Here is a 27,363-nt window from a genome sequence, read left to right on the forward strand (position 1 = left end):
AATTATTATTCTTTGTGTGTAGGGTGGGACATAGACAGTCTAATGAAAATGCATGGACATTGCTTCTGCCTTCAAATTAACAAGTAAATAAATTATTAAAATCATTTTGCCAGGGAGCAGATGTAGCTTAGAGGTTGAACCACCTGCTTCCCAGGTACAAGGTCCTAGGTTCGATCCCAATTTAAAAAAAAAAAAAACCTTTTGCCAGCTAATTCTGAAATTTTTTTAACTTTGAATTAATCACTGAGATGGGAAATTATTTTCATACTTTGAACTTCACATAACAAAGATTCTAGATATCTCTTTGTGAGAACTTCCAATATACATTCTGAGTAAAAAAAAAAAATGAGGGAGGAGAATAAACAGGTTATTTTTAAAACATCTGGTTTTTTAAAAGATCTTTGTAAGGTTTAATTATAAAGAACCACATTTCATTCTTTTAACTGTTTGCAAAAATGAAATATCACCAAGAACATTCTGAAAACTCTCATCTTCAGCTTTTGAAAAGATAGCACTGCTTGGGGCTTTAGTTTCACCCCAGGCATGATTTTCTTGCTGTTAAAATGTCCATATATGAAAAGGAAGCACCATGATTGAAGAAAAATTGACTTCAAGTAGACATAAAGATGACTTTTTTAATTTATTGGTTTCCAATCCCAGGTCATCTGAAAGACATAGAAAGCAGGTTTTAAAAAAACTTCTCAAAGCTGCTTGTAAATGATCTAACCATCTTTTACTTCAGTTTTTACAAAGAGCTGTTATTTCTATTACAGTTTGGATTCTTGCTTTTTTCTCAGGAGGGAAATAGGGTGGAAGGTGGCATTGCAGCATGTTGAGAATCTAAAATCTGTAGCAATTCAACAGCTAACTACAGCTTATCCAGACAATAGTACCCTGGCAGCCAGAGGACTAAGACAAAGTAGAGCCTCGAGAATTTATTTTTGAAATTAGTTTTTCTTCAGTATTAATGGTCATTTCATTTCAGTTTATCTGAAAATACCATTTGCTGTACCTTCTGGCACTTCCTCCATCTTCTCCTCCCTCTAGCTCTACCCTTCCAGTTTTAAATGTGCTAAGACCTCTGGTGTGGGGTGTTATTGATGGGGGGTACATGCGTAGGGGGGGAGTTCTCCAGGCATGTATATAGGGAACATAAATATGTTAGGATATATGTTGGGTATTTTTATAGTAGTTACTGTTACAAATGTCAACTGAGGGAGTGCTGAGTTCCCACCCAGGGGAGCTCTGTCACATTCCCCAATAGAACAACAATAATCCCCCAAGTGCAATGGCAAAGATCAACAAGGAAGGATGACCCAATAATGAGCCCTTGCTACTGATGACTGTGCTTAGGAGCTTGTGTGCCTGAAATATGAACTAGGCCTAGAGCTGTAGGGTGCCTAAGAGTTACCTCCTGAGAACGTCCATATTGCTTATATGTGGCCACTCCCAAAGCCAAACGCAGTATGTAAATGTATTACCTTTCCCCCAATGTGGGACATGACTCCTGGGGATGAGACTCCCTGGCACCGAGGGAGTACTATCAATCACTAACTGGAGAAGCAACTAGGAAGAGACCTCCAATAAAAGGGTCAACTCAGACCAGCAGAATATCTCAGCCTACATGTTGGATCAAGTGTTAAAAACTGCTCTTTGATTTTGAATAAAAGCAGGAAATGGCAAAGACAAATGAGTTTATATAGCTAAGAGTCTTCCAAAAAGTTGGGAGGTCATCAAAGGGGTCACACTTATGCATACCTCAGCAGGACCCCAGAAAAAGTCAAAGTAGATACAACCCTAGGTACTGGTTCTCCTGAAGGCTACAGAGATTCACAGGATATATAGTCATGGCAGATGGCTTTGGAGCTCTGTGCCATGTCAGAGGGCCCTACATTGGAATTTGTGCTCCTGAGTGTGATGGAGTTGGACTCAGATGTGACTTTTCTACACCTGCCTCTTCTGTCACTTTTACTGAACCTGTGGTTGGCGCTAAGGATGGTCCATACTCAGGAGACTTGAATCTCTGGACTGCCCATGTGCCAGCTGGGCCCTGAGCCTCAGCAGAGTGGCGACTCCTACTCTCTGGTTCATTGGTCTTACCCAGGTCAGCTAACAGGGAGGTGAAGATGGTCAACCACCACACCAGGGAATCAAGAGTGCCTACAACCATAAGCAGAGGAATTGCATCCATCATCCATGTGGAATCTAAGCCCCCTCTTGATCTAGAGGTGGAGAGGACATCACCATGCCAGGTCCACAGAATGGAGGAATAAAATATGGACTAGAGTGGACTTACTGATATTCTACTATAAAACTATTGTGATGAGTAATAGAAGAAATTTTAGCATTGAGGTGGAGAAAGTGGTCACAGCAGTTGCTAAGGGCAGGCAAAGGGTAGAAGAGATGTGATGTGGGGGCATTTTGGGGATTTTGAGTCGTCCTGAATGATATTGCAGGGTCAGATGTTGGACTTTATATATCCTGCCATAACCCACTGAATGTCCTGGGGAAGAGTGCAAACTACAGGGTAAACTATTATCTGTGTAGTACAGTAGTGCCCCAAAATGTGTTCACCGAGTGCGAAGAGTGTGCCGCAATGATGAGGGAGGTGTTGGTGTGGGAGGAGTTGGGGGGGGGGTATACAGGAACCTCTTATATTTTTTTAATGAACTTTTTTTGTGTGATGTATATATTTTCAAAAACATACAATTTACAAAAATGATGTGGTGAGAGTGGGAAGTGGGTTCTATGGGAACCTCTTGTGCTTTTTGTTTTTTTATTTTTTAATGTAACATTCCTTGTGATCTATTAACTTTAATTTAAAAAATAAAGCATATTGCTTATCAAATAAATAAATAAAAATAAATGTGCTAAGACACTGTGGCACTGTTTGAATCTGTATTTTGTTGTTCAGTCATAATTGTGAATAACGATCTTGAGAGGATATTTAATCCATGCCCCTGGCATTTAAGCCATTCTAAAATTGACCTTCAAAGTGGACATCATATAGATCCAATATTTTTTTAATGAAGCAGTTTTTATGTATCCCTTAAAATAAAATGAATCTAACACCAGTATAGTACTATGAATATCAGAGTATTTCCATGTTTTACTTCATTTGATTTTCACAACAACCCTATCCTGGAATTTAAGAATAAAAAAGGAAGAAAGAAAAAAAAGAAAAACCTGAGTTCAAGTTCCATCCCTACAATTTACAAGCTACAGGACACACGTGACATCAGGCAAGCTGCCTAACTCCTATCATTTCCCTCACAGTACAATGTCAGCTGTGAACCCTGTGGTTTCTAAATTTGTTTCTAACTCCAACAATCTATGATTCTATTATTCTTATTTTATGGAGGAGAAAATTAATGTACACAGAGGCTGAGTAAATTGCTCGAGACAATATGGTGAAGTCTGAACAAGGACCTTCCTTGGTTCTCTTTCCCCTGATCCATTCTCTTTCTGTAGCATCTAACCCATGGGCACGAGGATGATGGGAACAGACAAGAAGGAATGAGTGATGCAATTCTAAAGTTCTATTTCAAGCACCAAAATACATCCTAAGCATGGGGCTAAATCAAAACAGATGGGCTCTCTACCAGAAGCTTATTAATTAAGTAAAGAAAGCTAAACATGAGATGAGGGTTATTTGATTACAAATTAGCTCCTTAAAGTATAACAAATGCTATAGTCAAGTCTAACAAATCTATCAATGTGGTGAAAGAACAGCATTTCCTTCCCCTTCCATATGCAACACTGTATAACTAATTAACAGATGGTGAAGAATTGATCTGATCTTTAAGTAGACTTTGACAATCTAAAAATCTATAATATTTCTATTTTCTGACAAGAAGCTCAGAAGTAACCAAGTCAAATGCCATGATCATCTCAGCAGAGGCTCTGGGTTGAATAATCTGTTTGTCTTCTCTTATATAATAACAAAAAGGACAACAACCAAATCAAAATAATGGTGTTCTCCATGTGTCCAGCACTTTTGTAAGTGATTTAAAATAAGTATTACATTTTAAAATTATCTCAACAAGCTACAAGATAGGTATTATTATTAGCCCCAGTTTATGGATGACTAAACTAAGGCACAGACCAATTTCACACAATGAATGAGGAAGCCAGACCTATGTAGTCTGACTTCAGAGCCCATTCTCTTAACCATCAAAAACATACTATTCCATGGGTTTCTACTGTTACTTTCTGACATATAAGTCATTTATATATGTATATAATCTGTATGTAAGTATATATATACACATAATATGTATAATTATTCTAAGATGCCTTACTTCACTTTTAAATAAGCATACATTATAGGCAACTGCATAAATACATATCATTTGCAGGGTGTCTGAGGCACTCTGAAATACTGGGTATCAGTTGATAGTGTAAGAGGTAGAGAAGGTCTGGGCATGTGGCAATTATATACAAGTCTCACTAACCACACTCTTCCCCTTGCCCCTTATATCTGGGCAACACTGACAGTAATTCCAGATGACTTTAGTCTTAATCACTTTTCAAAAACTTTGTCTGGCCACCAAAATATTAATTCAAGATTTTACTATTCTACTAGCCTACCTCTTCAGCATAATGTGAAAAAAAAAATCTAAATTTTACTTTGATTTGCCATATGGTCCTTTATAGCTTTGGACTATTTTTCATCACAAAGTGGCTGATATTTTGGTTTGATTTCATGGTAGTCATACTTGGGTCTGTTGTCCCTTAGATATTTTTTGGAGGGCTGGTTCTTCCAGGGATGACTGCTCAGGGACTTCTTGGGTCTCAGTTATTTTTTCTTGGGATGGTTCTTCCAGGGGTGACTGCTCAGGGGATTCTTGTGTCTCAGGTATGTTTTCTTGGGTTGATTTTTCCAAGGTTAACTGCTCAGGGGATTCTTGTGTCTCAGGTATGTTTTCTTGGGTTGGTTTTTCCAAGGTTGACTGCTCAGAGGATTCTTGTGTCTCAGGTGTTCTTTCTTGTTGTCTTGGTGATGATGGTTCCTGTGGTTGTTTCCCAAGTGATGATTCTCCTTTAACTGGGGTTTCTTGTTGTACAGGTGTGTTTGTTGCCTCTAGAACATCAGATGGTCCTTTTTCTTGTTTTCAGTAAACAAAATAAAACAAAATCACCAGTAAACACAGTAGTCATCTAAACCAAATGAAATAAATCATAAAATGGCAAATGTTGCTGGGATTCCATTGATTTGGTAGTAACAGTGACAATATTAATAAGAATAATTTTCATAGTGTATTATAGTTACAATGTGCTTTTATACTACATTATCACTTTTGCTTTCATTTAGAAATATGAACTCAAATAATTATAAGATAGAGGGAAAGGAAGGAAGGAAGGAAGGAAGGAAGGAAGGAAGGAAGGAAGGAAGGAAGGAAGGAAGGAAGGAAGGAAGGAGCATCCAGCTTTTCTAGTATAGACACCATGGAAACTTTATAATCCATAAAGTTCAGAAAGAATATCATGTTCTTAATAATCTTTCACTGGCCAAACCACATTTGCCTGTGTCAACACTACCAATTCCTACAGTGCTAAATGGCATTTGGCTCAGGAAATCAAAAAGATGCTCTTAAAAACTGAAAACAAAACTATTTAAAATAAAATATGAAATGCTAAAAGCCTTGCAAAACCTGAGAGAAGTCAGGTAACTCAAGTTTTGTCTTTTAAACTCAACATATTTAAATAGTGCCTTCCCCCCAAAACCTTTTCTTTCTCTTATTTTCAGAAGCAAACACTTCACATTCCACCCACAATTGGAAGCTTCAATTCCAATCTCATCCTTGACCTTCAAATCCATTTTGTGGCCAATTTCAGTCAATCTGGTCTACTCCCAGAAATCCGTTACTTCCTATCTAGCCCCCACTGCCTTGATCTGGGACCTTACCTTCTAATAGCCAGACTATTGTTGAGTACTACATAATGCTTTCTTCTCCCCTGCTATTAGAATGATTTTTTTTAAACATTAATTTGATCGCCTCATCTCCCTGCTATAACATGACCTACAGGATAAAGACCAAAAGCCTTAGAGTGACAAACAAGGACAGGACAGAGAGATGGACAGCTGAACACCAAAGATTTTTGCTCCCCTTCCATTAGGTAGAGTTGCCAAAGACTCAAGAGTTGCCAGCCACCCATACATATATTTGGGGCTGAATGACTAGTTCTGACCAAAGAAATGTGAGCAAAAGTGATTTGTCACTTCTGAGCCAAGATGGTTAAGTAGCTGCTGTAACCTTCTCCTGTTTCCCATTTCTCTCTCTGTAGCAAATTCAGAGGCTACATGTTGAAGGTGGTGACATCAAGGATCAAGGATCCCTGAGTCACTACTTGGAGGAAAGCTACCAGAAAAATCTCCAAACCACAATATACTTTGTGTGATCTGGAAATAAACATTTATCTTGTAGAGCCATTCAGATTTGGGGGTTGACTGTTTCACTACAGCTTAGCCTCACCTGCTGTAACTGACACAAAGGATCTTTAAGAGATGAAGCTTGCCTATATTTCTATGTTCATCTCACAATATACTGACATTATCTTTTGCTCCAACTGCACCAAACATTTTGCCTCTCCCCAAATGCACCATGTTTTCATTTCTCCATGCATTTGCACATGCTGATCCCTTTGCCTGGGAACACCTTCTCTTTTCTATCTACCAGGTAAATTCCCACAAATTCTTCATGATTCTTTTTAACAATCTTCTCCTTCATAACAATTTCTATGAATTCCTGCTGCCTCGCTCTTAGACCCAGACAGAATTGATCATTTTTTCCTTGGTTTCCAATGCACACTTTTGTTTTAGCACTTTCCATAATACGGTAAGCTTTCTTATTTATACCTCTGTGTCCCAAGCCCAAGAGATATAAACTTCTTGAGAAGAGAAAACTAAGTCTTTCTCTTGTGTATTCCCTCAAATTCACTATAGCACATAGCACAGATTTGGCAGTTCCATACGGTTTTTGTGAAAGAATAATTGAATGAATGAAGTGTTAGTCCTGGCTCCTCTATCTACTTGCAGAATAATCTTGGACAAATCACCTTCCCTTTCTGGATTTCAATTCTTTCCTTCTTGAAAATTAGGGATAATAATAGGGATCTCTAGAAACAGTTGGATTATGGTGATAAATAAATGAGGTCGTGTGTATGAAAGCACACGATGAACTGTAAGATAATACTCATTACTATATTAACACTTAACTAGCAAAACAAAGGCAAGAGAAGTTAAAGAAGAAAAAAATAAAAGCTGTCCTAAGGTAATAAATGATTATAGGTGAAATGAAATGCAGAAGCAGTAAGTGCTATAAAAGGCTGAAATTAGTCTTTGCAAATCTCCCAGGAAGGTATACCTGGTGGCCCACCCACTTGCCTGCTAGGTTAGTGTCCTGCATAGTCCTCTAGTTCATGCTAGTGCAATTCTGTTTCAAGTCTATCTCCCCTGTGAGACTGGGAGCAACTTGAAGGCAGGGATTATTTCTTATTCATCTTTGTTTCTACAGTGCCCAGTTCAGTTCTGGCACATGGAAGATACTCAGAAAATATTAGATAAATGAAAGAACAAAATACTGAATCATTTATTTTTTATTTAATGAACCAGTGATCCCCTAATTCATATATAAAACATTTCCAAAAACATATAAAATTATTAAAAGCACAAAATTAAAAATAGAAATAGAATATTTACATAGGAATAATATATTAAAATAATACATAATATAAATATAATATAAAATAAAATCACTTTAGAAAATATCTGAGTTCACCTGAGTTCAATACAGGAAATAACGGTATTTCCTGTATTGTGTAAATACTGGAAATGTGGTTATTTCCTGTATTGTGTACATATTCTATATTATTTTCTTTTAGAACCAAACCTACAACCTGATAGGTATCTAAATGTGGCTAAAGATTCACCATTTATGGTATACAAAAAAATTTCCATATTTGTCAGAAATTTCTTATCACAAGTTTCAGCAGCTCTATTTTTCCCTTCACTCATTGTTTACAAAATGCTATAAGGGTAAACACAGTGAAATATTAAAATAATTGCAAATTGAACAATGAAGGCTGACTAAACTGGACTGTTCGTTGACTTTTATAGTACCAACATAGGGTAAGTCAAAACCTTCATTTGTCAACTGATCTAAAAATTGTGCTATACAAAAGATGGTTTATAGGAGTAGATGCATAGTTATGAAAGTAAAGTTTGTTCAAAAACAAAATAACATGGATGGATGACTGCTTACAGAAGAAAAATCTGTTAAAACCCCAGTGTAAGAGCAAGTGATCCTCATTCTTAACATTTTTTAATGGGATAAGTCAAAAATGGACAATATAGAGCACATAATGGTCATTTGCACTATATCATATATAAGAATCCCCAGAAATGGTAATAGGCAATATATTCTCTTTACCAGTAAATGGAACCAATTCTTTATTCTTGCTGAGGTTCTTGTCAACTGTTAAAAAAAAAAAAGTCCAGGCATTAATAAGCTGACCAAAAGGTCTGCATATCATGAGATGTTTATGTAAGATCTAGGGCTTAAAGAATTACTGGAATTGTAACTATGTTGATTAGTTTGGAGAGAATTTCGGGCCAATTTCAGTTAAAATACATTCATGCACAATGTTATGCCAACATTGTGCAAACTGTAGTCTGAAATTACAGGGCAACTAGAAGAATTTTGATCTTACTATTTTTCTTCCTTAAAAAATAAAGCACATTTAATTGAGTTATTTAAAAAAAAAAAAAAAACCTCCTTCCTCATGCAATTTCATGGTGAAAAGTCAATGGCATATGTGGCATTTCCTTTGCTCCAGACAAGATTTAATAGGTAATAGGGTCTCTCCAGTTAGATTGATAAACTGTAAAATGCAGGTGTTAAGTATACTCTATAAACAAACCAAAAAAAGCCAAACAGCTCAGTTTACACAGCAGCTGTTTTTTTAAAATGCTTATAGTAAAAAAAAAAAAAAAAAAAAAAAAAGAATGCTTATAGTAAATAGCAATAAAATTAGACTATTCACTCAAAAATGAAAAATACTAAAACTACAAATGTTCAACATATCAAAACCTGTGAGATGAAACACACAAATACACAGGTATAATATAAGTAAATGCAATAAAAGTTTTCTGCAGATCTGCCCCATTTGCCATCTGATCTGACAATTCTGCTTTGATTTCAGGCATTCTGTAAAGTTTATACAGGTTTCTGCCAATCACAAACATAACAGTCAAGTACTAGCTCTATTATAGATATATGCTTTCAAGTGTATCTGTGTGTCAAGATTTTTGTTGGCATAATTAACATAGAAATATTTTTGCTAATAAGCATTTCACTCAAATTGAACTTAGGAGTCAAATAACTAGACTGAAGCTTTTGTGAAGGCCTGACATTTTGGCAAGTGAGATGAAAAAGATGTGTGAGAGCAGCTGGGGAAGCTGACAGTCACTGAAGGAAGAAATTCAAGAAGCAGTTAGAAGAGTTGATTGGAGAGATTAAACTGCCAAGAGCAGCAGCTGGGGGAATCTGAAAATTGGAGCAGAGTAAAAAACAAGAACTAAGAATTTTAAGACAAGGCTGGTTTTGATTATAATCGTGTGAGGTCAGAAGCCACCAAGAATCAGTCTTAGCAGCAACAGCTGGATGCGGCCAGAAAAACCACGATTTTTGTCCACAGAGAGTTACATCAATTGTAAAAGTAAAATGTGATGTGAACATCATGTAAGTATTGTGTTCAACACTTGGATTAAACCCTAGTTTTTATTTTCCCTTATTTTTGTGACTGCCAGAGCATACAGCAGCTGCTAGTTATGAATTAAGATGTCATGCTCAAATTTGTGGAAAAAAAATTGCATGTATTGATTTAAGGTATAATTCGTTTGTGAAAAGCTGGAAACCCAAAGTTAGAAAGGATTTAATTGTTTGTATTTGGTAACTATTACCTTGGCAACTGACTTCTCTGTGGGCTAGAACATTTTTAATAAATCAGCAAAGACCTAACACCCTTACAGTAGGTCACAAGTTAAATCAGAAAGTTGAATTGAATTCAAGAAGTCCTTGATAGGGATTTGTAGTTTTTCCTGTTTCATTCTCTGGCCCCTGGAAAAGTAGGTTAATCAAATGAGTTCCCCTGCACCAAATATAGATTTTTTTATTATTAGAGAAGTTGTGCGATCACAGAAAAATTGTGCATAAAATACAGAATTCTCATATACCACCCTATTATTAACACTGCATTCGTGTGGTACATTTGTCACAATTCATGAATGAACATTTTTATAATTGTATTATTAACTATAATACATCTTTTACAATAGGATTCACTGTGTTGTACAGTCATATGTATTTTTTTTTATTCTAGAAACATCTATACAACCTAAAATTTCTTTTAGCCACATTCACATATTTAATTTAGTGCTGCTAATTACATTCCCAATGTTGTGCCACCATCACCACCACCCATTACCAACACTTTACATCAGTCCAAAGAGAAACTCAATAGTTTAAGTTTTAAATCCCCATTCCCTACCCCAACTCCAGCCCCTGGTAACCTATATTCTAGTTCTGACTCTATGAGTTTGCTTATTCTAATTATTTCGTATAAGTGAGATCATAAAATATATGTCCCTTTGTGTCTGGATTATTTTCTCAGCATGATATCTTCAAGGTTCATTCAGGTTGTTGCATGTATTCGAACTTCATTACATCTTACGGCTGAATAATATTTCACTGTATTTTCTATATCCTGAATGGATTTTATATATCCATTCAACAGTGATGGACACTTGGTTTGCTTCCAACTTCTGGTAATTGTGAATAATGGCACAATGAATGCTGGCATGCAAATATCTGTGTCCCTGCTTTCAATTCTTTTGCTTAAATGCCTTGAAGTGTGATTCCCAGGTCATATGGTAATTCTATACATAAATTTCTGAGGAACCACCAAACTTTCTTCTACAGCAGTTGCACAATTTTACATTGCCCCCAGCAATGAATGAGTGTTCCTATTTCTCACGTCCTCTCAAACACTTGCACTTTACTGTTTTTTTAATAGTAGCCATTCTAGTGGATATGAAATGATATCTCATTGTGACTATGACATGCATTTCCCTAATAACGAATGATGTTGAGCATCTTTTCATGGGCTTTTTGACCATTTGCATATGTTCTTTAGAGAAATGTGTGTTCATGTCTTTTGCCCATTTTTAAAATGGGTGTTGTGGGTTTGTTTTGTTTTGGTTTTTTTTGCCTTTCTAAGGTTGAGTGGTAGGAATTTTTATATATTCTGGACATTATACTCTTATCAGATATTTGGTTCCCAAATATTTTCTCCCATTCTGGAGGTTGTCCTTTCAATTTCATGATAAAATCCTTTCATGTTGAAAAGTTTTTTAATTTTGATGGGCCCCATTTATCTATTTTTTTCTTTTGTTGCTTGTGCTTTAGGTATAAAAGTCTAAGAAATTGTGGCTTTGCACAAGATCCTAAAAATGCTTCTCTACATTTTCTGGAAGTTTTATGGTCCTAGTTCTTATATATAGGTCTTTGATTCATTTTTAGTTAATTTTTTAATATAGCCAATATAGATATATTTTCTTCTTAAAATAACATTTATATTTTTCTGATTTCAAACATGCTCATCATAGAAAATTTGGAAAGCAGAACAAAGCACAAAAAAAAACCAAAAATGAAAATAAACCATAAAGCCACCACTTGTTATTACAAGTTGTAACCTAAGTGATATCAAGCAAAAGAGAATGAGGACTTAGATGACTTCATAGTCTTAGGATAAACTTTTAAATATAGATTGTCTGTCCAAAGTGTCTCAGAGAAAAGATAAACAAAGTCATACTCCCCTAAGGACACTGTTTCCCCAGTAACCCTCATACATGGTGGCTATTTTCCCTTCCACACATTCATAGCATAGGGCGGAGGTGGTTAGGTGTCCTCCTTACTCCTCATTGACATTTCCAGACATTTATTCCTTCCTCCTCCATAAAACCCTTCAGCCTTTTTGAAGTTCATGTCATCAGAGTATACCACCCACTACCACTCCTTATAGTAGTATTTATCTAGAGACCTTTATGGCATGCCCCTTCATTCCTTGAACATCTTAGCAGCTAGTTCTCCCTCTCGCTCTATCTCTTTCTCTCTCTCTCCAGCATAACTCTTGTCATAATTCTTGGGGATCTCAATAGTTACCTGAAACAATCCTTCCCGTTTTGGCTTCTCAAATCCTTGACCTCATCACATCCAATTATCATGTTCTCTGCCATACTCCCACGGACCTACTTGTTGGCTAAGAATTCAAACGCCCCCCTCAAAAATTTTAATTTCACTCTCAAATCTTCACTATTCTCTCGTTCATTCTAATACTCCAACTTTTGCAATTTTTCAACCTCACCATTACTTCCTATCCTTTGACTCTACCACCATTTCATGTTCCCTCAAATGTCTCATGGACACTTCCTTCTTTACCCAGCTTAAATAACATGGTACATCATTGTACTTACTCCTTTGATTTATGATACTAACCTCAAGTGATCCTTTATTGCTACAGCATAATCGTAAAACATTTCCCAAGTTCATTCACTGTTTCATTTTCCTGAGCAACTATTCCATACTTTTCTTCTCTTCAAGACTCCACCTCTCCACTCCACACCATAACTGATGACTTTGCATCTTATTACACAGTGAAAATAACAGCAATCAGAAAAAGCTTCCACATCTTCCCACATTTCTCAATCTAGCCATATACTATGCCTATGATTTTGAAGGAACACTTTTTCCTGAATAGGGCCAATTCTTCCAATTGTGCATTAATTTCACATCTCCCATCTACTCAGTCTCATCCCCCCAACAACTATCACCTCTCTCACTCTTGCATCATCCATTTGTACTTCACTAGAGAAGAGCAAACGTGGTATCTACCACTTTTAAAAAAGAACTTGACCTTGGCCGTACTTTCACCTCTAGCTAATGACCCAATTTATGCTACCCTTAGAGCATAACTCTTAGAAAGAGTTGCCTATGTTGCATGTCTCCCATTTCCACTCCTTCCATTGTTTGACCAACTCCTCTAGGGCTTAATATTCATCTTTCTATAGGGGCAATCTATTGTTAATGTTAGGAAAGACTTTCGTACTGTCAAATCCAATGTTCAAGTCTCAGCCCTCAATTTGCTTGATCTACCGGCAAACTTTACTCAATTGATTGAATTATATTATTGCTATAATATTGCTCTTGGCATATTCTTTTAGAAAACAAAAGGTCCTCAAGAGATTGGCCAATAGAGTTGTGTTCACACTGTGTTCCCTAATATTCCTCAGGTTTCTCTGGAAGCCCGATATAGAAAGCCGATGAGGAGCAAAGGGAGGGTTAAGCTTGCAGATTTCACTCTACCCATATCTCCTTGAACCAAACAATTTCTTTTTTTCTCTGCTCTCTAGAATGGAGCTCTTCATATTATTCAACTTGGGGCAAAAAGAGTTCTGGCACTTTTTACTTTTTATTTTGAAATAATTTTAGACTTACAGAAAAATTGAAAACATAGTACACAGGGTTCCTGTATATCTATCACCCAGCTTCCCCTTGTATTAAATCTTACATAACGATGGTACAATTATCAACACCAAGGAGTTAACATTCATACAACACTATTAATGAATTACAGATATTTGAATTTTATCAGTTTTTTCACTATGTTCTTTTTCTTTTCCAGGATCCAATCCAGGATAGTACATTGAATTTAGTCATCATGTCTCTTGGTCTCCTCCAAGCTGTGACAGTTTCTCACTCTGTCCTTATTTTTCATGACCTTGATACTTTCGAAGAACTGGTCAGATAATTTGTAACATATTCCTCAATTTGTATGTACCTTATACTTTCTCATGAGATAGACTGGAGCTGTGGATTTTAGTACCAATACCACAGAGATTAAGTGTCTTTTTCATCACATCATACCAAGAGGTATATGATTTCAACATTACTTATCACTGGTAATATTAATCTCAATCACTTGGATAGATAAGTGCCTATTTCTCCACTGTAAAGATACCTGATGTTTTCTTTTAAAAAGATAAAAACCAATTATCTTGTCCTTACCTTTTACTTTACACACGAAAAAAAATGAGACCCACATAAGGTCTCAAGTAAGTGATCTGCACAGTCACATTAACTATTAATTTAAGTAGAATTAAAAGCCCTATTTCCAGACATCCAGTTCAGTACTACTTCTTCTCATCAACTAGAAACTCAAATATTCAGATATGATTAGACCCAAAAAATAAATCAGAAATAGGGGTAAACCAGGAAATACAGAGATTTCCATAGGAAATGAAATTGAGGGTGCAGTCTATGAATGCATTTCCTCAATTTCATTCTTTAGGCAACAAAGGCCTTGATTTTCCCTCTCTCTGATTTTTTACTTTGCTGTTAGACTTTCATATTTTTATTCTTCTTTTAAAAGTTTTCCATTTTATCTGTATCTTTATCTTAAAACAACTCTAATCCTTTTGGCAATAAATAGGATAAGTATTTTAAATAATTCAAGGAGAGAAAGGCACCCCAAGAATGCCCCATGAATTGATCTGGTTGTCATGTTTTTTCACCCTTAAAAGTACAGAAAATCTCAGCATTCCTTAGAAAGATTTTATAAATTCACCTAAACCATGCCTACACAAACTCTTGAAATATTTGGTTCTATAAATATATTACATGGTATATAGAAAAGTACTTCCATTGACTCGACAAACACAAATTCAAGTACTCATGGGAAAAACAGAAACTTTGGAATGAAACAGTCCAGAAATTTACTTTCTAGCTATGTACTTTTAGGAAAGTAACTTACCTCTCTGATTTTCACTTAACTAAAACTTAGAATATTGATATCTACCATAAGGGAATTCATTACATGAAGATGAAAAGAAAAAATATAAATAAAATACAACAGTACCCACCATATAACATGTGCTCAATTAATATTAGTTTCAAATAAATAAATAAATAAACATTAGTTAGTTCCCATCCTTATGCTTCCCTCATTCAAGTTTCAATGGCGGACTTGGCCCGGTGGTTAGGGCGTCCGTCTACCACACGGAAGGTCCACAGTTCAAACCCCGGGCCTCCTTGACCCGTGTGGAGCTGACCCACATGCAGTGCTGATGCGCACAAGGAGTGCCCTGCCACGCAGGGGTGTCTCCCGCATAAGGGAGCCCCACACTCAAGGAGTGCGCCCCATAAGGAGAGCCGCCCATCGCGAAACAAAGTGCAGCCTGCCCAGAAATGGCACCGCCCACACAGAGAGCTGACGCAACAAGATGATGCAATGAAAAGAAACACAGGTTTCCGTGCCACTGACAACAACAGAAGCAGACAAAAGAAGAACATGAAGCAAATAGACACAGAGAACAGACAACTGGGGCGGGGGGGGAAGGGAAGAGAAATAAATAAATTAAAATCTTTATTAAAAAAAAAAAGTTTCAATGGTACCCCCTTGATATATTTTATGATCTATGGAGCCAGTCTGCTTCATTCTGCCCAGTTTATTCACCAAATTACAGAGATCCATCTTCCTCCTCTTTCAGCTAGTAGTTTGTTTAAGAGCCCTTCAACATACAGATAGAGCAATGAAATGGAACTCTAATGGCACAGGTTTAGTTACAGGTCTTAATGTAAAACCTTAGTGAATTCACAATTATACCAGCCTCAGTTTCCCCATATACACTGCAAGGGGGTTGAACAAAATGACCTCCCAGGTAACTGTCAGATCTATAGATCGCTCTCTTCCACAGACCCTAAGCAGGCAAAGATGCTGAAGTTGGGTATAGCAGAAAAAGGGCTGGAGCAAGTCCCTTGTTAGAATTTACAGAAGGAAAGGGATTTTTGAAAAGCCACGCAAGACCATGATTTTCTCAAAACCAGTGCTATAACCCAGAGACAGGCCAAAGAAAGGAGAAAGGGTTCCAGCCTACCTCTACTATTCCTTTCAAGGCTAACAGACTGCAGCTAATTCTAATAATGCTTTATAGAAGGAAAGTTTTTAATAAAATCTAACCTTGGGAATTATTGCTTAAGAAGATAGCAGAGTAGAAAGCTCCAGGAATCAATCCTTCCACAAAAACATTTGACCTAACAAGAACTGCCTGAATCAATTATTTTGAAACTCCAGGGTCCAGCAGAATGCTGTGCAGCATCCAGGGAGGAACAGAAGTTGGTAAATTGCAATAAATATCAGTCAGTTTCACCATTCCCTTTCCCAGCCTCATGGTGGGCAGCAGTGGGAACTACAGCTTGTGCTCCTGACACAGGTGATGCCAGAGGAGGACATAAAAACTCAGTGTGGTCTGATCACTGGGGATAGGCTCTGAGGATGGCCATTGTTCCAAAGCCTCTTGCACAAAGGCAGCAGAGGAATCTTAAAGATAGTAGCCTTCCTCAAAACTAGGGAAAACAGTTAAAGAGCACCATTAACTAGGAATTGGCTGAATCAAGAAAACACAACTTCAAAGCCATAGAAAAAGCTGCTGACCCTTGCTGGGCACTCTCCCAACCCCTCTGCACTGCAGGTAGAGCCAGCTTGCACTCCTATTGTGGGTCCCTGGCCCTGTTCCAGAGAGAGCAGAATGGACCCTGTGCACATACTGGGTGCATGTATGTCAGTGCCAATCTATCAGGTGGAAGTATGAGAGACTGAGCTATTTCCCTCCTAGAGTTTGTCTTGAGGGCAGAGGAGTAGACAAGATAAACTCACACGGAATTACACTGAGACACATGGCAATCAAGTGTCTAATGCCAAGGACAAGGAGAGAGTTTTGGGGAAAAAAGCAGAGAAAAGCAATAAGTATGTTCAAGGGAATCCCAATAATTAAGTTCTGATTTCTCATCAGAAACCATGGAGGCAAGAAGGCGGTGGGTTGAAACACTTAAAGTGCTGAAGGAAAACAACTGTCAGTCAAGAATTTTATATCCAGTGAGACTCTCTTGAAAAATGTGGGAGATATTAATACATTCTCAGATAAACAAAAGCTGAAATAGTTCTTCACCACTGGATCTGCCCTACAGGTAAAGCCAAAGGGCGTAATTTAGACTGAAAGGAAAGGACACTACAGTGGTTCAAAGCTGCATAAAGAAATAAAGACCTGCAGGAAAGGCAATCACTTAGGTAATTGTAAATTCCAGTATTATTGTAACATATTATTTGGTATGTAACTCTACCTCTTACTTCCTATAGGTGATAAAATGCAAATGCATAAAAAGTGATGATAAATCTATATTTCAGATATACACTGTATAGATATAAGTGGTAAGAAGTACAAAAAAATGGTGCGGGTTGAAGGGGTATAGCAATAGTGTATGTCCATACACTATTGAAGTTATGTTGATATCAAACCAAATGTGATCCTTACATATTTAGGATGTTAACTTTTATTCCCAGGTAACCACAAGGAAAATAGATGAAAAATATGTCCAGATATAAATGAGAAGCCACTCATTATGGTACAATGCAAAAAATAAATAAATAAATATAAAAGTAGATATTAACAGAAGATATGGACAAAAAAGGTATAAGACTTACAAAGGCTAAATAACAAAGTGGCAGAAAAAAGTTCAATATTATCATTACTGACTTTAAATGTAAATGGATTAAACTCTCCAGTTAAAAGAAAGAGACTAGCAGAATTGATACATAAAGCTTGACCTAACTATATGCTATATACAAGAAACTCACCTTACATTCAAAGATACAAGTAGGTTGAGGGTGAAAGAATGGAAAAAATATACCATGCAAGTAGTAACACCAAAAGAGAGCTAGAGAGGCTATACTAATATTGGATTTAAAAAAATACTTTAAGTCAAAAACAGTTACAAGAGACAGATATGGTCATTATATACTGATAAAGAGGACAATTCAACAGGAAGATGTAACAATTCTAAAAATATGTGCACCTAACAGTAGAGTTCCAACATATACAAAGCAATTACTGACAGATATGAAGGGAGAAACTGATGGTTCTACATTAATAGTAAGAGGCTTTAAAACACCACTCTAAATAATGGATAGAACATCTAGTCAGGTCTAGTTGGTTTAGTGTATTATTCAAGTCCTGTACTTCCTTACTGATTTTCTAAGAGACATATATAGAATACTGCACCCAACAAAAACAGAGCACACATTCTTCTCAAGTGCACATGGGTCATTCTACAGAATCAGTCATATGTGGGGTCACAAAACAAGTCTCAATAAATTCAAAATACTGAAATCATTTCTGACCACAACAAATGAAGCTAGAAAACAATAACAAAGGGAGAAAATGGAAAATTCACAAATATGTGGAAATTGAACAACATACTCCCCTTAAACAACCAATGCGTTAAAGGGGAAATTAGAAGTGAAATTAGGAAACATTTTAAGGTGAATGAAAATGAAAATACAACATACTAAAACTTATGGGATGCAATAAAGGGAGCATTGAAAGCTCTAAATGCTTACATTAAAAAAGAAGACTTCAAAGCAGAGGCATAACCTCAAAACTGAAAGAACTAGAAAAAGAACAAACTAATCCTAAAGTGAGCACAAAGAAGGAAACAAAGATTTGAGTTGCGATAAATGAAATAGAAAAAAAAACAAAACACAATAGATGAACAAATCAAAATTTGGTTCTTTGAAAAGATCAATAATATTGTCAAACCTTTACCAAGACTGACAAATTAAAATAACAAAAATCAGAAATGAAAAGGGAGAGATTACCACCAACTCTGCTGATTAAAAAAAAGGGCTGTAAGAGGATACTATGAACAACTGCATGTCAATAAATCAGATAAACTAGATGAAATAGACAACTTCTTAGAAATGTACAAACTACCTATATTGATTCAAGAAGATAGAAGATCTCAATAAATCAATTATTAGTAAAGAGATTGAATCAGTAACAAAAAAATTCCCAACAAAGAAAAGTCCAGGACCAGATTGCTTCACAGTGGAAGTCTATGAAACATTGCAAAAGACCACTTCAGTTCTGCTCAGACTCTTCCAAAACATTGACGAGATGGGAATACTCCAGAACTCATTCTATGAGGCCAACATCACCCTGATACCAAAGCCAGATAAAAATAACACAAGAAAAAGAAACTACTGACCAGTATCTCTTATGAATATAGATGCAAAAATCCTCAGCAAAATATTATCAAGCTGATTCCAACAATATATTAAAAGAAGAGTACCCTTCCAAATAATGTTATGTCAGATATGTTCATAAAATGAAACATAAAAGGTGAACAAATAGATTAGAAGTGAGGCTCAAAGACCTGAAAGCCTGAAGAAACAAAAGTGGAAAGAGGGAAGTAGATGTGGCTCAAGTGATAAGGTCTCCACCTGCCATATGGGAGAACCCAGGTGTGATCCCTGGGACCTCCTGGTGAAAAAGAAGAATAGAAAGCGTGCCTCTGTGGCAAGCCAGAGCCTGCGAGGTGAGCCGAGTGCCCACGCAGTGAGCTGAATGTCCACACAGAGAGCCAAGTGTCCATGTGGGTGCCCACACAGCAAACTGAGTCCCCAAAGGGTGAGCCAACTGCCCACACTAGTACCCACATGGCGAGCCAAGTGCCCATATGAACACCGTGTGGTGAGCCAGTGCCCATATAGTGAGCCAATTCCCACACGAGTGCCCATGAGGCAAGCCGAGTACGCACTTGGTGAGCCAAGTGCTCGTGTGGAGAGCCGAGTGCCCACATGAGTGCCCGTGAAGCAAGCCGAGAGCCCATGGGGTGAGCCAGTGCCTGCGCAAGTGAGTCACCCAGCAAGATGATGATGCAACAGAAGAGAGATGAAGGGGAGAGTCAAGGTGGAGCACAGAAGAGACCGGGAACTGATGTGACACAATTGACAGGGAACCTCTCTCCACATCAGAGGTCCCCAGGATTGAATCTCAGTGAATCCTACATGAGAAAGACAAGAGGGAAGCGGACTTGGCCCAATGGTTAGGGCGTCCGTCTACCACATGGGAGGTCCGCAGTTCAGACCCTGGGCCTCCTTGACCCGTGTGGAGCTGGCCCATGCACAGTGCTGATGCATGCAAGGAGTGCCCTGCCACGCAGGGGTGTCCCCCCATAGGGGAGCCCCATGCGCAAGGAGTGCGCCCCATAAGGAGAACCACCCAGAGTGACAGAAAGTACAGCCTGCCTAAGAATGGCACCGCCCGCATGGAGAGCTGACACAACAAGATGATGCAACAAAAAGAAAACACAGATCCCCATGCCGCTGACAACAACAGAAGCAGACAAAGAAGACGATGCAGCAAATAGACACAGAGAACAGACAACCGGGGAGGGGGATGTTGGGGGAAATAAATAAATAAATAAAAATCTAAAAAAAAAAAAAGAAGACAAAAAGAGAAATAGATAGACGATCACATAGTGAATGGACACAGACAGCAAAAACAGCAGGGTGGGGGCAGGGCAGAGTGGGGACAGGGAAGGGAAAAAAAAGTGGAAAAAGATAATGCATAAAACAAGATAGAACACATCAGAAATAAGTGAGAGAAGTATCACTTATGTCAAAAAATCAAAGTGTGTGATTCCAAAATAAAGAGGCTATACTATACACCTCTGGAATAATGCACTCCTCTCCCTAATGTCCATGTTCTAATCCCCAGAACCTGAGAATATATTAGGTTATATGGCAAAGGGGGATTAAGGTTGCAGATGGAATTAAGGTTGCTAATCAGCTAACCTGGAGATAAGAAAATCATCCTGTATTATCCAGGTGGTCTCAGTCTAATCACAGGGCTCCTTAAAAGTGGAAAGGGGAGACAGAAGAAGACAGTTAAAGAGAGATATATTACAGAAGAAAAGCACAGAGAGATGCAATATTGCTGGCTTTGAGAATGGGGGGCATCCACAATTGAGGAAAAAGGCACCATCTAGAAGCTGGAAATGGATTCTACCCTGGAGCCTCCAGAAAGGAGCACAGTCCCAAGGGCACCTCGGTTAGCCCAGTGACATGCATGCCAAACTTCTGGAATGCAGAACTATACGATAACAAATTTGTCTTGCAAGTCTACTAAGTTCATGGTAATTTGTTATAGCAGCAATAGGAGATGAGTACAGTCAGTCTAGTAAAAAGGAAACTCTGTATTCAGCAACAGAATGAAAACTCCATAGGGGAAAAAAAAACCAGTGGCATCTTCAGATTCATTTAGAGAAGTACAGCATATAGATCCTGTACACTAAATTGGAGATGATAAACCTGCCTGACTCCAACCTCAGCTTGAAGTCCCATGTTCAGTGCTGGGTGTCACACTTTTTAAGAGGCGTCCAAATAAATCTGAGCATGTACATTCAAAGGAAAGTGATTACAAATCAGGTAATATGACTAATAGGTGAAAAGAGTGAGGTGTTTTATTTGGTTTGGAGAAGAGAAACCTCAGGTGGAACAGGAAAATGTCCTTCAAATAAAAGATAAATGTCCCCTGAGTGGAAAATAAATATTTGAAATAAAATCTAGGAAAGAGGGATTAGCCTCATTTTATAAGACCCCCAGTGGTTTTAGTTCAATGTTATAAAGAACCTTATATGGGGAAGTGGCTATGGCTCAAGTAATTGAGCTCCCTTTTACCATATGGAGGACCTGGTTCGATCCCCCAGACATCCTGGTAAAAAAAGAAAAGGAAAAAGATCAGACCTGAGCAGAGCAGAGAGGCACAGGCCCCCAGAGGCTCACCAAAGAGATGGCAACACCACCAGATAGGAAAAAAAAAAAACCTTACAGGACACAAAGCTCTCTAACAACAGGAAGGTGGTTCAGTGGTCCACAAGCAGCTGGACCACCATTCAGGAGGGAAGCTGTAAAGGAGATAGAGAGATCAACTGCAATGATCTTTAAGATTCTCTCCTATTCTAAATTTCAATCGTGGTACAAGCTATTTATTCATACTGATAAAAACAGATCAGCATCTGCTTTTGAAAGGAATGACAACTTATTATGCTACGGTATTATTTCTATGAAATTTTCCCAGAAATTCAACAAATGTACATGGTGTTAGCAAATAAGAATGCATTCTTAGACTAATCAATGCTGGAAAATGTTTCCATTTGAATATTTTTCTGGCACACAGAAACAATGAAATGTCAAGTAAACAGTCAGAATAAGGCATCCAGAGATGGCTGACAAGTACATAAGGACACTAATTAAAGTGTAGCACAAGTGGAAAAGAGTCCTCATCCAGCTCAAGAGACACAGGTATTGATACACAGCACATTAAAGAGAAGTGGAGAATTCTGAGACATCCCAGAAAATTAACGGGAAAATGAAGAATAATTATAACTATAATAAGAGGATTATTTTAGAGTTCTCAACACACTTTCAGACTGCTTTTCTCATTTAACATTGAACTTCACAATAGTCCAGTGTGATGCCAATTTTGTAGATAAGGGAAATAAAATTCAGAGAGTTTGTGACTTGCTTAAGATCACACAGATATAAAGAGCTGAGAACTGGTACTTGATCCCAGAACTATATCTCTGTGTCTACTACACTTTCCACTACACAAATGGATGGATTAAACTAATATGGTTTCTCTGGTTAACATTTTGCTTCTCCTCTTTCCATTTTCCAATATTGAAAATAAAAATTTTTTTTTAATAATTATTATCATCCTCCTAGAAATTTTAATTTATCTAATCATAGCTTTTCTGATGGAGGAAGACTATCTGCACTTAGTAGAAAGTCTACACCCTGTTTTTATTGCTACCAGGAAGACAAAGGAAAGGTCCTCACTTCGTACACCTCTAGATATAAAGCATATAATCTTTAATCACTAATGAGGAAAGTTGCCATATAACCACAGCTTGTGTTATAATCTCTAAAAAACAATTTTTACAAAACTCAAAGGGTCACTTAAGCAAGACAGAAACAAAGAGACTAAAGAACAGCTTATTATATATCAAATACCATATTGGAAATGAGGTAGTTCTGCTACCAAAGAAAGAAATAGAGGTTTAGACGCTCGGAACAGATTTGTGTTTTGTAGTAGGGAGTTTTCTATTCCAAGAACAAATAATGCACACTTTTCTCTAATTTTTTTTTTTTTATCTTGTTCTGTCTAAAGGCAAAGACTCTGAAATCAAAACTCCAAAAGCAAGCCCCAGCAAGTCAAAGACAATCTCACCACATCTCAAAGTTACCGCCAGAGAGCTCTTGAGTTCCCCGTGGCTGACATTCCCCATCGTCACCTTTCTGGGCTGCCAGGCACTCTCCTCTCTCAGCCCAATGTCACGATTGGGCAGCAACGCACCCACTCTTCAGTCTAGCAATGACAATGGAAAGAGCTGAACCATTTGTGGATTTCATAAATTCGGCAAAACTTGGAATGGAATGGAAGCATCTAATTTTACCGTCTGATCTTACTAATGAGGAAACCAGAACCCTGCAAATGGCCTGAGGTGACACAGCAGGTCCAGGCTACCACCAGAACTTTGGGAGGCAGGCCCAGGGCTCTCTCTCCTTTGCACCTTGTAGCTATACTGAGTATGATATAATACCTAAGTAAAAGATCACTAAACTGATTTGCCAAAAATCAAATCCCGCAAGTAAAAGTGCTCATAATTTTCCAGAATCAACAGAATTGCCAATGGCAGTGTTGTTAGACCTGCTGATGGATATATGGGAATTCTTAGGACAGATCGAGTCCTAACTGCCAAGCAAACACTAACCATTTGGCTTTCTTTCAGTTTTCCTTATCCTTGGGTGAAATCCTACAGGGAAACAATTTTCTTCATGTTTAACACATTTACCCATAGGTCAGGGCTGCCCTCACCAGCCTACGTAGTATTAACTTTCGAGATTCTGAACTTAAAGCTCAGTTTCCCACCCCAAAGCAGGCATTTCCCATACCTACTTACTTACTGTCAGCTTCTTTAAAGAAAAGATGATTTCCATTTCTATTGAAGGTAAGACTTAATAGCACAGCTTACAAACAAAACTAAAAACTGAAGGTAAGACTTAAAATAGCATTGCTTTAGAAGGAGCTGGGACACCAACTTAAGTTCACACTATGGTATAAATAACTGCTAACAGTTCTCAAGAGCAAAGGTTTTACAAACTGGAGAGAGGATAGAAGAGGAAAAAAGAGGCAAAGGAAGGGATTCTCTAAGGGGGAGGAGGGCAGAGGAAGGGCACTATAAAGGTAGAAAGCCCTGAAGCATGGATATTCATGGTTTCTATTAGGGTCACTCTAATGAAAACCACAGAAACAGCAGGGAAAGTGAGCAAAAGCCTGGTTCAGGCAAATAATTCTCTGTAGCTTTACCCAAAGATATAAAATGATAATTTTTTTAAAATTAAAGATTCCTTTTGCTTGGACTAGACTGTTACCACTCGCCAGAAGAGGCCGTCAAAATAGACAGCATTTAGGAAAAGTACAGGAAAGTCATGATGAGCTTTTGAACTAAAAATGTGTTGAGCGAAATGGCGAGTCAGTCTCTCTACGTGTTCTCCACTCGTTCTAAGGGCCCTTCTTTCCTGCTTGACCCAAAAAGTCATCATTTGTTAGTAGTTCTATGAATGACAATCAATAAACAAGTTATCATTGAGCCAAACTAACTCACGATAACAAAAAATGTTTTAAAAAACTCATTTTTAACAGTTACCTAGTTCCCAGATTGACTAAAATCAAAACAACAAAAAGACATCTAATAAACAGAACGAGAACAGGGCCTGAATTTGCTACTCTACATGATTCTCATGAAAGGTAAGAAGATCCATTTGCACCTAGGCTGCAAAGAGAAGAGGATTGATAAAACCTATGCACCATGGCCACTGCTCAGTGGCATGTTTTTTTCATGTCTCTTTGCCACTGAACACTAGGAAGCAAAGTAAAGTAGGTTGAAAATCACTCTGAGGGGAAAAATGGTCTTTTTTCTAGCTCTTCTGTTCCTTTTCTTTAAATACCTCCCCACATCCTTAATTCTCAAAAACAAACAAAAATAACTGCAATAAAACGCAGCCAAAAATTATTTCCAGTGAGGAAAAAAAAAAAAAAACACTCATTATTGCCTTGAATTAAACTGCAGGGACTTAAAACTGCCTCATTCTCCCATAAAAATGAAACTTGCAAACTCTCACGAAACGCAAGAGGCATTATACTATTTTGGAAACAAGTACTGCAAATGGTAAGAATCCCAGGATTTTTAAGCACCTGATTGCTTAGAATTTCATAAAATTGATGTCCAGTAACAGCCATAAGCATTCAGCGGGAAAGGTAACATTTTTTAAGTGAGGTGTGAAATGGGCTCATTTCCTCTTCCCAAATAAATCTTTGTGTTGGACCACAATTTCTGGTGGCCTCGGATTGGCTGATTGACTCCAACAGCCCTGTGTAATGTACTTTAGTGAAAAACTGCTCAGAGGCCTTGAAAGCTGTAATTGAACTACAGAGCTATCAGGTAGAGTCCTACGGGTAACCTGGGAACATGGAAACAAACTGGAAGGGTCATAACATAACTCACAGCCACCTCCTTTGAGCTACTCAGTGCTGGCGTTGTGGAATAATCTTCAAGCCAGCCCCACTTAAAGGGGCAGTCCGAGGGGGCGAGCTATACTTGGCACAGGCTCAGCAAAGCACAGTGCTTTGCTGACACAGTGGGGTACAGTGAGAAGAGAACAGAGCAAGTATGAATTTCTGCTCTGTTTCTTTTCTCACCTTTGCCACCCAGGACAAAACAGGTAAACACAGTTTTCTCCTATGTGAAATGAGAATAATCATCTGATAAATTGTTAATTGGAAATGAAAATCAAAAGAAAATGTCTATGAAGGCATTTTGTAATATATACGTATTTTTAAAATTATTACTACAGAAGATGGTTCAATATGTATTTGACTAACTTAAGGCTTAGCAAAACTCTGTAGAATTTAATGGGGTTTTAAAAGGAACTCAAGACTTTGCCTTCAGGTAATGGGCAGAGGAGGGTTAAAAAGATTTTTCCAACTGATATTTTTCTCTGAGTTGAATTGTCACCTGAGGAACATCCTTCATTTAAAAATCAAACAATAAGGAGGAAGAAAAAAAAAAAAGAAAGCTGTAGGTTAGATCCATATTCTAAAATTGAATTGACACTATCATACTTAGTATTAACAAATGCGTTCTTTTCTGGTCACTAGATGGCGATATGGAACCAAATTACTTCTGCTCCCTGTGGTGTATATCACCTTTGCATTTTAATATATGGGACTCCACTTAACCTATTTTCTTGAAAACAAAAAAAGCTTCTCTGATAATCTTGTTGGCATTTATCATCCTGAATGATGACTTTTCTCTTAAATTACCAGGATGATTAGAAAAGCAAAGGTAAAACTCCCCAGCATTCAGTGGAAACTGTATTTCCCCAACATTTAAAGGAAATTGTTATTTAAGTTTTTGACTGAGATGAAGGCTGACAATTACGATGAAACTTTAACATTGAAACCAGAAGTAGTATAATGGAGGATGGATCCCAATTAAGGCAACGTTTCTTAATAGATGTTTGGTTTGGTTTGGTTTGATAGGCGATAGGTAACAGGAGGCTGCCAGCCCACAGGACTAGAGTATGTGCTCATCCACGTCCCCACGAGCCAGCAGGCAGAGCTCCCTTCAACCACTCATTTGGAAAGACAGCTCCTACATCTTTTTCCAAAGGGGAACAGTACCTCGGGGTCCTCACATAAAAACAGTCCACCTAATAAACCATCAAGGAAGGAAATAAGGGAGGGAGGGAGGGCATGCCCTCTAGTGGCCACCGAGCTGCAGTACAGTGTTAGGTAATCACTATTAGGTGATCTCAGAGAACACTATTATCTTTGACTGTCAAAGTAGATACTACCCCAAATAGCAGGGTTCCTGAGGGCTCTGGAGACATCTAGACACTGTAGTCAGGGCATATAGCTCAGGAGTTTGGTGCCCTGCCAGTGGGCCCTACTTTGGAATTTATGCTCCCCAGGGTGACAGAATTGGACTCATTGTGGTTTCCCTACACGTGGCTCTTCTATCCTTCTATTTGAACCTATAATTAGTACCAGAGTTGGTAGCTGTTTGTTCAAAAGACTTAAATCTTTGGGCTGTCCATGTGCCAACTGGGTTATGAATCTCAATAGAGCTGCAACATCTACTCTCCACTCCATTTGTCTCACCTAGAACAATGTGGAGGTGATGATGAACAACTACCATACCAAGGAACCGAAAGAATCTACAAGTGTAAGCAAGACAGCCCCATCCATCAGCTCTAGGGGATCACAGCCCCCTCTCAATTAGAGGTACAGTGGACATCACCATCCCACAATCCTCAAAGGATTGGGGAATGAACTATGGA

The 27,363-nt window shown here is 37.8% G+C and overlaps 1 protein-coding gene across 7 annotated transcripts in view; it reads right to left on the reverse strand.

The window, feature by feature from the left end:
• Positions 1–381: 381 nt before the first annotated feature.
• DCDC2C (doublecortin domain containing 2C) overlaps positions 382–27,363 on the reverse strand; it is a 178,454-nt gene continuing 151,472 nt past the window's right edge. For 2 of the 7 annotated variants that reach the window (XM_058287930.2, XM_058287929.2), the window contains 2 exons: positions 8,433–8,477; positions 382–665 (listed from right to left, as the gene is read on the reverse strand). In XM_058287930.2, the coding sequence (XP_058143913.1) occupies positions 636–665; positions 8,433–8,477 (75 nt within the window). In that variant the 3' untranslated portion in view covers positions 382–635. Of the gene's footprint in view, positions 666–4,635; positions 5,108–8,432; positions 8,478–27,363 lie in introns of those variants that run through there. The other 5 variants (XM_058287928.2, XM_071211873.1, XR_009183470.1 and 2 more) reach the window with 4 other exon arrangements.

Source organism: Dasypus novemcinctus, chromosome 25, assembly GCF_030445035.2.
Source record: "Dasypus novemcinctus isolate mDasNov1 chromosome 25, mDasNov1.1.hap2, whole genome shotgun sequence".
In the NCBI taxonomy this organism is placed as follows: domain Eukaryota; kingdom Metazoa; phylum Chordata; class Mammalia; order Cingulata; family Dasypodidae; genus Dasypus; species Dasypus novemcinctus.